Source organism: Oryctolagus cuniculus, chromosome 9 (genome assembly GCF_964237555.1).
Source record: "Oryctolagus cuniculus chromosome 9, mOryCun1.1, whole genome shotgun sequence".
In the NCBI taxonomy this organism is placed as follows: Eukaryota; Metazoa; Chordata; class Mammalia; order Lagomorpha; family Leporidae; genus Oryctolagus; species Oryctolagus cuniculus.
Window position 1 is genome coordinate 83,271,809 of NC_091440.1, and position 15,622 is coordinate 83,287,430.

At 41.9% G+C, this 15,622-nt stretch overlaps 1 protein-coding gene across 2 annotated transcripts in view; it reads right to left on the reverse strand.

The window, feature by feature from the left end:
* The window catches only part of B3GLCT (beta 3-glucosyltransferase), a 263,730-nt gene that overhangs the window by 203,101 nt on the left and 45,007 nt on the right, over positions 1-15,622 (reverse strand). For both annotated transcript variants that reach the window (XM_051831763.2, XM_051831762.2), the window contains exons 5-6: positions 3,922-3,998; positions 1,272-1,383 (exon numbers count right to left, since the gene is read on the reverse strand). In XM_051831763.2, the coding sequence (XP_051687723.1) occupies positions 1,272-1,383; positions 3,922-3,998 (189 nt within the window). The remainder of the gene's footprint in view (positions 1-1,271; positions 1,384-3,921; positions 3,999-15,622) is intronic.

The following is a 15,622-nucleotide window of genomic DNA, read 5'->3' on the forward strand; positions in this document are numbered from 1 at the left end:
CACCTACACTCCCACCCTCCACCTCCTCCCTCTCCCCTTTCCAGTCCCATTCTCCACTAAGATCCGTTTTCAATTAACTTTATATGTAGAAGACCAACTCCATACTAAGTAAAGATTTCAACAACTTGCACACACACACACACACACACACACACACAACTGTTTGAGAACAAGTTTTACAGTTAACTCTCATAATACAACTCATTGAGGACAGAGGTCCTGCATGGGAAGTTAGTACACAGTGACTCCTGTTGTTAATTTAACAATTAACACTCTTATGTATGACGTCAGTGACTACCTGAAGCTCTTGACATGAGCTGCCTAGGCTATGCAAGCCTTTTGAATGCACAACTGGTTTAGTCTTGAAACCTCTCCAGGGCAGCTCTCCAAACTTAGTGAGCCTTGGAGCACAGCCCAGCGGGAAAGCTGATGTTATAGGGTTCATCAGCCTTTGACAAACATCCCCAGACCATCTCCTAAGTGCTAAACACTCTGCTCAGCACTAGAGATTTAGAAGTAAACAGGATCTAGTTGCCATATCAAATCAGCACAAAATAAAGACTTGGAAACATGAAAGCAGCTGAGCTTCACAGAAACCCTCTCTTGCAAGATGCGTCCTTTCTGCCTGGCACACTCTTTCTCTCCTGCTAACCCCCACTTGTCCTACAGGACCCAGATGAAGCGTCATTTCCTGACCTGGGGCACCCTCTCCCGCCATCGGGTTCCATGCCCCTGTTACATGCTTCCAACTGCACCCTATGTTCCCCTGAGTATGGAAGTCTTGCTCGGAACTAGAATCACTTTTTTCACACTCTGTCCTGTCACTCTGCACCACCCAGGCAGTTAGGATCCTTGCTTGCTTTGTTCTAGTCCAGTGCATTCACAGTGACCACAAAGTGTCCACAGCTGCGGCTCAAAAAATATTTGCATCTCGAAGAGGATGTGGCCACCGCCTGATAAAGAGAAACAACCAATTTAAGTTTCTAGGGCAAACTGTTTCTGACTCTCAGATGCAGGTTTTTAGCTCTCCGAAATTGCTAACACACATAAACACATTTTTCCCCTTAAAACGGATCATTATAAGTTCCATCCCTCTGTAAACTATGCACTTCAAAGGGAATTTTTTAACATAGCTTCCAGATATTCAACTATTCACTCCTTTTAACTTTAAATTAACTGCATTTATTAGATTCAAAAACCTCTTAATCAAAATTAAATCTTCTTTGAAGCCTTGTCCCCAAAAATAAACACAGGCACGAAACTATATTCACCTTAGATGGGTCATATCTTCTCAGTGTTTCAAGGAGTTTCGGGATCTGTATTCTCGTCTCTTCCTCACAGAAGAAAATCCATGATGAATTTCTGCTATATGTTACAGAAAAGCTGACAAGAAGAAATAGATTATGGTAATCACTTCTACAAAATGAGTTTATAATAAGCTTTAAAACTGATAAGCAGAAGATGGATGGAAGGCATACAGAAGAGCAAGGCATCTAGATTTTTTTTTCCTTTTGTTTTTCTTCAACATAGAGTTTTCAGCTTATAGAAAAGCCAGCTAAGGGGTCAGCACTGTGGTGTAGTAGGTAAAGCCACCTGAAACACCTGCACCCCCTATAGGCACTGGTTTGAGCCCCAGCTGCTCCACTTCGATCCAGCTGCCTGCTAATGCACCTGGGAAAGCCGTGGAAGACAGTCCAACGGACCCCATGGGAGACCTGGAAGAAGCTCCTGGCTCCTGGCTCCAGTCTGACCCAGCCCTAACCAATGCTGACATTTGGGGAGTAAACCAGCAGATGGAAGATCTCTCGATCTCTCTCTCTCCCTTCCTCCCTCTCTCTCTCTAGCTCTGCTTTTCAAATAAATAAAACAAATTAAAAAAAAAAAAAATCCAGATAGATCCTAACGGTTTATAGGGCAGACACAACTCCTAAAGTTAATTCTCTCCATAGCAACACCAATTCAGAAGATTAATAATTTTCAAATATCAACTTGAAGCATTTAACTTTTTAAAAAGAAGCATATTAAGTAATAAAAACGATTCAAGACTGAGAACCAACCATAAAGATATTGGATTAATTTGGTAAACACAAAAAGTGACACTCAAATTCACTTTACTTACAGACTCTGAAAGCAAACACACCCTCTTACTAAGGAAAACAGGGAGCACAACAGCACCCAGGTAGCAGTGTCGGTAATACAAACATTTGGAGTCAGCCATCCCACTCCTTGGAATTTACCCAAAGGAGTTTAAATTGGCAAACAAAAAAGCGGTCTGCACCCTAATGTTTATCGCAGCACAATTCACAATAGCCAAGACCTGGAACCAACCTAAATGCCCATCAACGGTAGACTGGATAAAGAAATTATGGGATATGTATTCTTTAGAATACTATACCACAGTAAGAAACAACGAAATCCAGTCATTTGCAACAAAATGGAGGAATCTGGAACACATCATGCTGAGTGAAGTAAGCCAGTCCCAAAGGGACAAATACCATATGTTCTCCCTGATCGGTGACAACTGACTGAACACCAAAAAGGAAACCTCCTGAAGTGAAATGGACACTATGAGAAACGGTGACTTGATCAGCATAGCCCTGACTGTTAATGAACAACTTAATACATTATCCCTCTTAGTATTTTTTTTTGTCTGTTCTACTTAATATGACTGGTTTAATTCTGTAATTATCGCACAGTTATTCTTAAGTGTTGAAAATTAACTGAAATGTGATCCCTGTTAAACATAAGAGTGGGAATAAGAGAGGGAAGAGATGTATAATTTGGGACATGCTCAAGCTGACTTGCCCCAAATGGTAGAGTTAGAAACATACCAGGGGATTCCAATTCAATCCCATCAAGGTGGCATGTACCAATGCCATCTCACTATTCCAAGTGATCAATTTCAGTTCACAATTGATCATAATGAAAGGACTAATAGTCAAAGGGAGCACATAAACAAGTCTAGTACCTGCTAACACTAACCGATAGAATAAATAAAGGGGAGAGTGATCCAACATGGGAAGTGAGATACTCAGCAGACTCACAGAATGGCAGATGTCCTAAATAGCACTCTGGCCTCAGAATCAGCCCTAAAGGCATTCGGATCTGGCTGAAAAGCCCATGAGAGTATTTCAGGCATGGAAAGCCAAGACACTCTGGCAAAAAGATCTCTGTGAGTGAGATCCCAGTGGAAAGAACAGGTCTTCAAAGAAGGAGGTACCTTTCTCTGAAGGGAGGAGAGAACCTCCACTTTGACTATGACCTTGTCTAAACAAGATAAGAGTCGGAGAACTCAGAGGGCTTCCATAGCCTTGGAAACTCATGACTGGAGCATAGGGAGATTACTGATGCCATAGACAGGAGTGTCAATTGGTAAAGTCAACAACAGGAGTCACTGTGCACTTACTCCTCATGTAGGATCTCTGTCCTTAATGTGCTGTGTATTGAGATTTAATGCTATAACGAGTACTCAAACAATATATTTCACTTTGTGTTTCTATGGGGGTGCAAACTGTTGAAATCTTTACTTAATGCATACTAAACTGATCTTCTGTAAAAAAAAAAAAAAAAAATTATCAATTCCCAACTTGACTCTCACTGGGATTAAACATGACAATAGGTCTGATCTGATTTCATCATCATTTAAAAAAATCATCTATTATTTTTCACTTTATGTTTCTGTGTGGGAGCAAACTGTTGAAATACTTACTTAAGGTATACTAAGCTGATCTTCTGTATATTAAGATAATTGAAAATGAATCTTGATGTGAATGGAAGGGGAGAGGGAGTGGGAAAGGGGAGGGTTGTGGGTGGGAGGGACGGTATGGGGGGGAAGCCATTGTAATCCATAAGTCGTACTTTGGAAATTTATATTCATTAAATAAAAGTTAAAAAAAAAAAAACATTTGGAGTCAAACGTACTGTGGTAACAGTGGAAGGATAGTCCAGGCACCCTCCTGCTGAGGCAGCTGATGGAGGAAGAGAACGCTGGGGAGTTCCTGCAAAACCAATGACCAACAAGTTAAATCAGAGTGTAGCTGACCACTACAGTTAAAAAAAGACTTGGTGTAAAACGCAGCTGTTTCTGGAGACCTCACTTGTTACTCTTCATACCACTTTCCTTCTTCTAGTTCTATTTTAGAGTTGCTACAACAGAAGGTTTTGGCTGAGGCCATACAACCCCATCACCTCCCAGGTAGCCAACAGTGCTCAGGGCTCACAATGAGGCAGTGCGGGGATGATCAGAGCTCACCTGCAATTTACTTATTTGCAAAGGTGACAGGCAGAACTCAGACACAAAACCAGCTTTGTACTTTATATGCAACATATGTGACACAGGTTAAAGGAATCCTTTTGGCTAATTAGGAGGATACAATGTGCAATTACTTCAAAAAATTTATGGAAAATGGCATTAAGAAATAAGATTATTTTGGTACAAAAAATTTTGAAATCCATACATATGAAGGATCTTAAGAAAAATCATGAAAAGTGCATACTATGAAAAACTATGCATGGATTTCAAAAATTTTTTGTCACAAAATAAACTTGTCTTTTTTGAAATAAGTACCCTCATATCTAATCTACCTCATGTGAAAAAAAAATTTTAAATGCTTTAAAAAATCATGGAAATGAAAAAAAATGGAAGAAATATTAGAAATACCATCCTTTATTACTCAGGCAGCAAAAGGAAGAGCACAATGTTAGATTTTACAATTTATAAATATAGAGGGAACTGCGATTCAGAAATAAAACACAATTGTGGTTACATAAATGTGATCTACATGTAGAGAGGAAGATTAATATTTTTAAGGCTATGAATGTTAGCTTTGAAGTAAAGTGTTAACCTCTATATTTCAAGTTGTTACAAAAGCCAAAAGTCAGAAATTTCCTATTTATGATGCTTGGACCTCTTCTCCCAATAAACTTTATAACCTGTGCTTTATACTAGCTATAAAATGATATTCCTGGTAAGTCAAGAATTTAAAAATAAATGCCCAAATGCTGGAAATATGGCTCTGGTGTTTTCCACACTAGTAAAGTTCATATATGTGAATATTTATTATTTAAGAAGAATGTTTTTTAATAAAAGTCTTTGAAATCGAATATCCAACAAAATTCTCTTCTTTCCATTATATAGCATGTCTTCAACTTCATATACAAATATGAAAGCAAAAACAGTAATCAAAGTTTAAATGGGACAAACAATGAGGCATGATAGAAAGAAAGCGCAAACAAGCTGAATTAGCAGTTATCACATAGAATACAATATAAATAATTCAAGGTCTTCCTACTGTTGCTACTAAATTATGCAGTAATCTTCATTGCCTTTTAAAGATTGTTATACACACAGATATTCATGAAGGATTCTATATAGGAGGAAAAGCTCACATGCAAAGAAACTAATAACATTACTATTTGCTAATATGAAGTATATAAGAAATACAGCAAATACTTTGAAAAGTTTCATATAAAAAATGAGCTGGTGAGTTATAATGTAGTGATTAATGAAAACTTTATAACAATGGAAATATCTTTATGTCAAATGTGAAGAAAAAATACATGTTCCTAAACACAAAACAAATTGATAGGTGAAACAGAGATGAGGGAAAATAAAAATATTTGTGTCATGATGATGGAATGATGAGATATATTCTTTTAAAAATCCTTCAACGTAACTAAAACATAGCTTTTTTTTTTTCAATTCAGGGAAAGCAAATGCACCTCAAAATTCCACTTTCAAACAAGTACTGCTCTTCGCGGTTACAGGGCTTATGTAACATTAACAGGTAGTACTCAAGAAGCCTTCCCTGCACACCTAGCAGGTAATCCCGGCAGAAAGCCTGCACCTTCCTGGAGGCATCACAAGACAAGCATATGAATGACTGATGCCACCACAATGAAAATGCAGCAGGAAAAATTTCATCAGTAGAAAGAAGGAGTCATAGCCTAAACTGAAATAAACTCTTTGGATCATCAGTGGATTAAAAATCATTCCTCCCTCTATTACTTTTTGAAATCCTATATTGGCTTTCATTTTTGCTCCGGTTTGTGAACACAAGAACTGCAATCAAGTTTCTGTCTCTCTCTCTCTCACCAAATAGAAACATTTCAAAAATAAGCATGCCATGATAATAGCAGTCTTCAAAGGTGTATGAATACTCAAAACTGTAAAGGGGGTTCTATCTTGACGCCCACAAACCTGGTCTTGGTTAGTTCTTGGTTAAGTCGAAATCATCTTGATGACAAGTTTTAATTCCCTAGAAGGCCCAGGAGCTTTTATTCTTGATAAACACATATACATATAAATGACAAAACTCAAAAAGGTTTGTGGAAAATAGAATTAAAAGTTTGTTTTGGGGGCTGGCGCTGTGGCATAGTGGGTAAAGTCATGGTCTACTTCAGATGCTGGTACTTCACCAGCATCCCATATGAGCACCAGTTCGAGTCCCAGGTGCTCCGCCTCTGACCCAGTGCTCTGCTATGGCTTGGAAAAGCAGTAGAGGATGGCCCAAGTCCTTGGGCCCCTGCACTCATGTGGGAGACCCGGAAGAAGCTTCTGGCTCCTGGCTTTGGATCGGCTCAGCTCTCGCCATTGCAGCCATCTAGGGAGTGAACCAGCAGATGGAAGACACCGCTCTCTCTCTCTCTCTGCCTCTCAAATAAATAAATAAATATTTTTAACAACAAAAAAATTTGTTTTGGTGCAAAAAATTTTGAAATCCATGTATAGTTTTATCATAATAAACCATTTCCACAAATTTTTGAAGACCCCTTGTATAAACACAAACACATATATACTCAGATGTCTTGATGTCTCTAGGATAAATTATCAAAAAGGTCACAATATAATTTTCTATTATATGATCGGATCTCAGCTCACACTATTTGGAATCATAACCATTTATGTTCTATTACCACCACAAAATTTTGAACAAAAGTTTTTTTATTACCAGCTTATAGCCTTTTAAGATGTAAAGCCAGTTTTAAATATATAATTAGATAGATGATTTTTTAAAGATTTATTTAGCTAGTTAGTTATAAGACAGAGTGATAAAGACAGAGAGATTTTCCATCCACTGGTTCACTCCCCAAATGGCCACAACACCCAGGGTTGGACCAGGCTGAAGTCAAGAGCCAAGAACTCCAACATGGCCTCCTACGTGAGTGGCAGCGGCCCAAGCACTTGGGTCATCACATCAACGGCTGTCTTCCCAGGCACATTAGCAAGGAGCTAGATAAGAAGCAGAACAGTCAAGACCTGATCAGAGCTCCATTATGGAAAACTGGCATTACAAAAATCACTAAACCACACCACCGACTCCAAGAAATGGATAACTTGGAAGGAGATGTAAAATGAAAAATCAAAGGGAAAGAAAATGTTTTACCAACATTTCCAGGAGCTATTTGAATAAAAGACAGAGTAAAGGCATGCCTGCATGCAGCAACTGTCTACTGTAAATCTGACTGACGCCTAACTACCAGACCACACTATTTCACACCAAAAAGGGAACCGAAAATTCTACCCATAAGGAGATAGCACTGTAACTGGGGCGAGCATGAAGCTAAAATTACAAATGACCAGAACAAGAATAAGTGACAGAAAAGGGGAAGAAAATGAAAAGATTGATCACAGTAATTTAAACTTCTATGTCAAGTCTATCTCTTTGAACTAAAGTCTATCTTTATTTCTATCATCATCATAATCACCATGAAGAATTTGAGAACACCTATAGGACTTGCAGGTTGTTCTTCCTTTGAACATCTTTGGTATCAGGACAAACTCATATTTAAAGTGGCTAATAATTATTGAGAGCAAATCAATTTAAAATCAAAGTTCTTGGGGCTGGCGCTGTGGCTCACTTGGTTAATCCTCCGCCTGCAGTACCGGCATCCCATATGGGTGCCGAGTTCTAGTCCCAGTTGCTCCTCTTCCAGTCCAGCTCTCTGCTGTGGCCCAGGAGGGCAGTGGAGGATGGCCAAAGCGCTTGGGTCCCTGCACCCTCATGGGAGACCAGAAAGAAGCACCTGGGTCCTGGCTTCTGATTGGTGCAGTGCCAGCTGTGACAGCCATTTGGGGGGTGAACCAATGGAAGGAAGACCTTCTTTCTGTCTCTGTCTATAACTCTACCTGTCAAATAAAAAAAAAAGTTCTCTCTATATAGAATATATATATGCATATTTATTCAACACTTTCATTTGGGAAAAGAGTTTGACTCCAATGTCATAGCTTAGCATTCTCAAAATACTCTGAGAATGGAGAAAGCCCATTATTCTTCAAATGGAGGGAAAATTATTAAAAATTTATATCCAGAAATATTAATATTAGAATGAAAAAGCTACATTTGAATATGGATAAACTGATGAATATTTAAATATCATAACTCACTTTAATTATTTGGCAGATTCCTTTTAAAAGATTTATTTATTTATTTGAAAGGCAGAGTTACAGAGAGGCAGAGGCAGAGAGAGAAAGAGGTCTTCCACCCCCTGGTTTACTCCCCAGATGGCTGGAGCTGGGCCAATCTGAAGCCAGGAGTCAAAAGCTTCTTCTGGGTCTCCCACCCGAGTGCAGGGGCCAAACACTTGGGCTATCTTCCACTACTTTCCCAGGCCCTAGCAGAGAGCTGGATCGGAAGCAGAACTGCCAAGACATGAACTGGCGCCCAAATGAGATGCCAGCACTGCAGGCGGTGGCTTTACTCTCTACTCCACAGTGCCAGCCTCTAGGGAGAGAGAGGTCTTCCATCTGTTGGTTAGCTCTCCAAATGGCTACAACAGCGGGAATTGGTCCAGGTTGAAGCCAGGAGCCAGGAACCCCTTCTGGGTTTCTCATGTGGGTGGCAGGAGCCCAAGCACGTGAAGCGAATTCCATTGCTTTCCCAAGTGCATTAGCAGAGAGCTGGATCAGAAATAGAGCAGCCAGGACTCGAATTGGCGCTCATGTCTAATGCTGGTATCACAAGCAACAGCCCAACCCCCTATGCCATGAAGCTCATCCCTGGCAGATTTGATTTTGAACATTTTTATCTTTCAGTATCTGTCCAGAAATTATTCAGCAATTATCGAGTGCACATCCAGGCTGCTATTGACTCCTTTGTCAACAGACTACTTCCTAGCATTTGTAATCTGTCCTTGCGTTAATTTTACCTATAAGCCTAGAAGAACATGGGTTTCTGGTCCAACTGTCTCATTATTTAGATCAAGTACTAAATTAGAAAGCAAAAGCTAGGGGCCGCGCTGTGGTGTAGTGGGTAAAACCACCACCTGCAGTGCCAGCAGCCCATATGGGCACCAGTTCAAGTCCCAGCTGCTCCACTTCCCATCCAGCTCTCTGCTATGGCCTGGGAAAGCAGTGGTAGATGGCCGAAGCCTTGGGGCCTCTGCATGCTCGTGGGAGAACTGGAAGAGGTTCCAGGCTACTGGCTGCGAATCGACCCAGCTCCAGCCATTGTGGCCATTTGGAGAGTGAACCAACAGATAGAAGATCTCTGTCCCTTCCTCTCTCTCTGTCTCTGTAACTCTGCCTTTCAAATAAATAAATAAAACTTTAAAAAAAAAAGGGAAGAAAGAAAGCAAATGTCAACACTTTTTTTTTGTTTTAGGCAAAGGTTCTAAAAGACTGAATTCTGTTTTAAGATTGATTCGAAGTCAACTGGTTTTCTAATTCCAGTTATTATATAGTTCTTAGTCGCTGAATGGAGCTTTTAGACCAGCAAATAAAATTAACATCTGTTTATCACTGTAATTTCTTTCCTAAGAGGTAGGTATATATTGTGAGGCTAACAGAGATGTATAATTTGGCATCTGGAACATATATCAGATTTACAGGCCTTTAGAAATTTAGCACTCACTTGTGGACCAGCAGATTATGTGATGGTGTTATAACACACCTTCCAGGAATCTGAGTCTATATTAACAGGGGAAACAAGATTTTTCTCGCCATACCTGTCTTAGTCATTAATTGTCATCTCCCAGCGAGAAACAACATTACCTTATTAGTTATAATTTTTATTTTTACAAGCTATTTACTTTGAAATGCGCTAAGTGTATTTTTACAGCTCATACAAATCTATTTTAACTGATCATTCATTGACTCACAAAGGGCAGTGAAGTTTGGTACTTAAGGAACCCATTTCTGAAGCCAGAATACTTGCATGTGAATCCTAGCTCTGAGCCCTGTGACCTTGGGCAAGTGTCTTAACCTGCTGGGGCTCTGCTACCCCATTCTCTAACGTAAGGATCCCAGTCTTGGGAGCAAGTGAGTTCCCCGACGCCAAGTCCTAAGCACACAGGAAGCATATGATGTCTACTAACATCCTGAGTGATTGTACAGCACTTGTAACTACAACAAGCACGTGCCAGGCACTCTGCTGGGAAATCAGGAAACAGCTGTAGGTCCCTTCCCTGCCCTCTTGGCTCTCACTCCAGTGAGGGACACAAGCAACAAATGAACAGATCTATGCAGAGCGCCGGGGAGAGAAGCTGCCAAGACACAGCCAGGTAAACCCAGGCACACACAGGCCGCTGCAGACTGATGGGGCGGCAATGATCCACTGCCTGGGTGACATGCGAGGCACAGGCCTGGCTCTGCTAAGTAGTGATGTGAGCTCATGAGTGAAGCAACTCACGTGGCTTCTCTAAGCCTCAGTTTCCTCTCTACAAAATGGGTAGATTAACAGTAACTAAGTCATCGAGTTAAATGAGCTGATGCCTGCAAACAGCAGCACACAGGGTATCAAAACAGGCTTGAAATAAAAATAGTGACAATGCGCACTCGATAAAACCCAGCTGCAGTCACCGTTGTCATTTGCAACTCTGTACTCCCAACCGATAAACTCAATTCCCACTCCTCCCTCCAATTTCACCTTTACGAACGTGAACTTGGCGTTTCGGCCCACATAGTAGCTCATCTTTCCTTCCTCCTCTCTCTCACTAATACTCAGCCGGACCCACCATTTACTGCCTCCATCCAAGATAGTCCTCAGAGCAGCCCACGGCAGGAGCCTCGCAAAGCCATGCCCCCAGGTGCTCGGTTCAAATGCCACAGCGAAGCCTCAGCAGGCACTTCCAGGAGAGGCTGGAGGGGCCTTCACTTGTGTGCTTACAGTGCTGTGCTTGTCGTGTGCTTTCTGCATTCACCCGCTGCAAAGGCCCGTTCACTGCTAGAATGAGCCTGCCAGAGAGCAGGCAGCACACCCAGCACTGGGCATGCGCCCCACACGGTCTGCAAATGCTGGCCCTGCTGGGCATCCCGCCACCAGCACCACCTACGCGGGGCACGTGCACGTGCGGGCTCCTCCTCACTTGACCCTTACAATCACTCCCAAAGGGCACGGACAGTGACCTGCTTTTCTGGGTCCCCACGTGCAGACTCACACCCTTGCATGGCAACATACGACAGGCCGTGCTGGACCCCAAGCCAGCGTGGTTGCTCTTCCTGAGCAAAAACCCACAGAGACTGCTGCTCTGGGCACAGCCTTAGTGGCCAAGCCTGGGTCCCTTCAGGCCCCCACAAGGCAGGTGGCTCCAGCACTGGGAAGAAGTTCATACGCTGGGGAGCCAAAAAGAGGCAAATGCTCATGACAAGGCCTTCCAAATAGACTGTAGATTTCTTTTTTTTTTTTAACTTTTATTTAATGAATATAAATTTCCAAAGTACAGAATATTGATTACAATGGCTTCCCCCCCATAACATCCCTCCAACCCACAACCCTCCCCTTATTCACTCCCTCTCCCCTTCCATTCACATCAAGATTCATTTTCATTTCTCTTTATATACAGAAGATCAGTTTAGCATACATTAAGTAAAGATTTCAACAGTTGCTGAGCACCCTGACTCTGTCTTGAAAACAAAATAAAAAAGATTTCTTTATTTATTTGAAAGGCAGAGTTAGAGAGAAGAGACAGAGATCCTCCACCCGTTGGTCCACTCCTCCCCAGATGAACACAACAACCAGAGCTGAGCCATTCCAAAGCCAGGAACTGGGAGCTTCTGCTGGATCTCCCACATAGATGCAGGGGCCCAAGCCCCTGGGCCATCCTCTACTACCTTTCCCAGGCCATCAGCAGGGAGCTGAATCGGAAGTGGAGCAGTCAGGACTCCTGGTATCCATATGAGATGCCAGTGTCACAGACAGTGGCTTAACACACTGTGCCACTGTGGCAGCCCCTTGGAGACATCTTCTGTGTGTGTGCCTTCACATGGGATTTCCACGAACCACAGGAAATAGAACATCAAGACTGTGTGTCTGGCCGGCGCCGCGGCTCACTAGGCTAATCCTCCGCCTAGCGGCGCCGGCACACCGGGTTCTAGTCCCGGTCGGGGCGCCGGATTCTGTCCCGGTTGCCCCTCTTCCAGGCCAGCCCTCTGCTGTGGCCAGGGAGTGCAGTGGAGGATGGCCCAGGTGCTTGGGCCCTGCACCCCATGGGAGACCAGGAAAAGCACCTGGCTCCTGGCTCCTGCCATTGGATCAGCGCGGTGCGCCGGTCGCAGCGCGCCGGCCGTGGCGGCCATTGGAGGGTGAACCAACGGCAAAGGAAGACCTTTCTCTCTGTCTCTCTCTCTCACTGTCCACTCTGCCTGTCAAAAAAAAAAAAAAAAAAAAAAAAAAAAAAAAAAAAAAAGACTGTGTGTCTGGCACGCTCCCCCAAAACAGGGAAAACCCAGATGAAGCTCCTGACTCCCTGCTTCAGCCTGGCCCAGCCCTGGCCATTGAGCCACCTGGAGAATGAACCAGCACGTGGAAGATCTGTCTCTCTGAGTGTCTCTCCCTCTCTCTGTGTAACTCTTTCAAAATAAATAAGTAAATCTTTTTTTTTTTTTTTTTTTTTTTTTATCTTTTATTTAATGAATATAAATTTCCAAAGTACGTCTCATGGGTTACAATGGCTTTCCCCCCCATACCGTCCCTCCCACCCACCACCCTCCCCTTTCCCACTCCCTCTCCCCTTCCATTCACATCAAGATTCATTTTCGATTATCTTAGTATACAGAAGATCAGCTTAGTATACCTTAAGTAAGGATTTCAACAGTTTGTTCCCACACAGAAACATAAAGTGAAAAATAATAGATGATTTTTTTTAAATGATGATGAAATCAGATCAGACCTATTGTCATGTTTAATCCCAGTGAGAGTCAAGTTGGGAATTGATAGTTTCTTTTCTTTTTTTTTTTTTTTTTTAACAGAAGATCAGTTTAGTGTACATTAAGTAAAGATTTCAACAGTTTGCACCCCCATAGAAACACAAAGTGAAATATACTGTTTGAGTACTCGTTATAGCATTAAGCCTCAGTGTACAGCACGTTAAGGACCGAGATCCTACATGAGGAGTAAGTGCACAGTGACTCCTGTTGTTGACTTTACAAATTGACACTCCTGTTTATGGCATCAGTAATCTCCCTATGCACCAGTCATGAGTTTCCAAGGCTATGGAAGCCCCTTGAGTTCTCCGACTCTTATCTTGTTTAGACAAGGTCATAGTCAAAGTGGAGGTTCTCTCCTCCCTTCAGAGAAAGGCACCTCCCTCTTTGAAGACCTGTTCTTTCCACTGGGATCTCACTCACAGAGATCTTTTTGCCAGAGTGTCTTGGCTTTCCATGCCTGAAATACTCTCATGGGCTTTTCAGCCAGATCCGAGTGCCTTTAGGGCTGATTCTGAGGCCAGAGTGCTATTTAGGACATCTGCCATTCTATGAGTCTGCTGAGTATCTCACTTCCCATGTTGGATCACTCTCCCCTTTATTTATTCTATCGGTTAGTGTTAGCAGATACTAGACTTGTTTATGTGTCTCTCCCTCTCTCTGTGTAACTCTTTCAAAATAAATAAGTAAATCTTAAAAAAAAAAATTTCCAAGAATGCCATTTGTATATGAGAAAACAGTATTTTCTCCTGAGGCATCTCACCTACATCCTGGCACAAAATAATATTCAATAGCTATCTATTAAAGGATGGAAAAATAAATTCTTATATAACAACAATGCAATAACTGTTTAATAAATATGGTAACTTAACACCTGTCCCTCTCTACCCCAAAATTACTTCTATTCAGTAATTAAGCATTCAGTTGCTTCCATTTCAAAAGAAAAGTTTAGCTGATAGCATCAAAAAGCTGAAGCAATAAATCTCTCATGACTCTCACAGCTCAGCTTCTAATGAAGTACCTCACACTTGTCTTCCTGCCAATAAAAAAAAATTCCAAAAATAGAAGCACAAGGCCATCTTTCTATGCTTCTTCACATACTAGAAAGGCTTTGTTCGCTTTCCCAGCTTATCTTATGGAAATGAGGGTTTTCAAACTAATGAGCCAAAGCCTGACTAACTCTAAGAACATAGTGGTTTCCCAAACTTGCTGTAAGCAAGCACAAAGAATAATTTGTTTGTAAGGCTGAGATTCTGCCAGGCTTTAAATAAAGTATATAGTCTCAACGCAAAAGAAGGAGACAAAATTAGAAGTATCTGTTCTCCAAAGCAGTATGAGGGTGCTTCAAAAAGTTCAAGGACAGTGGAATAGAAAGATAAGCTTAGTGCAAAATAAACTGAAACCCATGTACTTTTTCATATATGCATCTTCCATGACCTTTCTGAAAACTCCTTGTATGTATGGTCTGGCTCCCGACTGCAGTTTGCCACTGAAGTAGATAGGTTCTTGTCACTCATATGGGAGACCTAGATTCAGTTCTGAGCTCCTGGTTTCAGCTTGGCCCGCTTGGGCCATTGTGGACATTTGGGGAGTGAGCCAACAGATGGAAGATCTCTATCAGTCTCAACCTTCCCTCCCCCTTCCTCCATCCCTCCCTCCCCCCTCCTCCTTCCTCCCTCCCTCCCTCCCCCTTCCTCCCTCCCTCTCTTTCTCCCTCTTTCTGTCTTTAAATAAACAGATACATAATTTTCCTATGGTTTTGCCAATTTTTCAGCTCCTGCCCTGATTCTAGAGCCTGTCCTCCTTCAAAATTTATCTTCCTCTTCTTGAAAGGTATGGTGACATACATAGCACACACACACACACACACACACACTCACACACACACACACACAATCCCCCTCTCCCCAGATGTTCTCCACAGTAGCTTACCTCCCTGTTCCCCATCCAAAGTGGTTCTCTGGCCAAGAAAGACCCCTGTCTGTGTCACAGTTTACCCATTAGAATCTTCAGATTGTGCAAGATCTTGTTTTACCAGAACCTACTAAAAATAATACATTTAAGCTGTATCTTTGCTCCTTTGTTGTGAAATCCCTTTGGAAACAATAACAGCTTCTGTCATCAGCAGGTGTCCAGAACTTCTGGAGCTACAGTAGATGATCTCAGGTGAGGATGTGCTTGGTACCCAGATTCCAGGTTCCAGAAGGAAAAAAGAGACTCTTGGATAACAGCCTTTCTTTCTGTCACAACAGAAACTGAAGGCACCCCAAGGGACTCATATCCCAAGACAGCTGTTTCTTCTTCTCTTTCATATAACAAACAAAGCAGAAGAATTTTCACACAAGGATCCACTCAAGAAGGAATTTTGTTAGGATCAAAAACTAGAAGTCCAATCACAATTGACACACAGGTGCCATGCATGTAACAGGCACTTAAAACAAAGTGCTGGATTTATTAGACCACCACACCTCTGCCTATGCC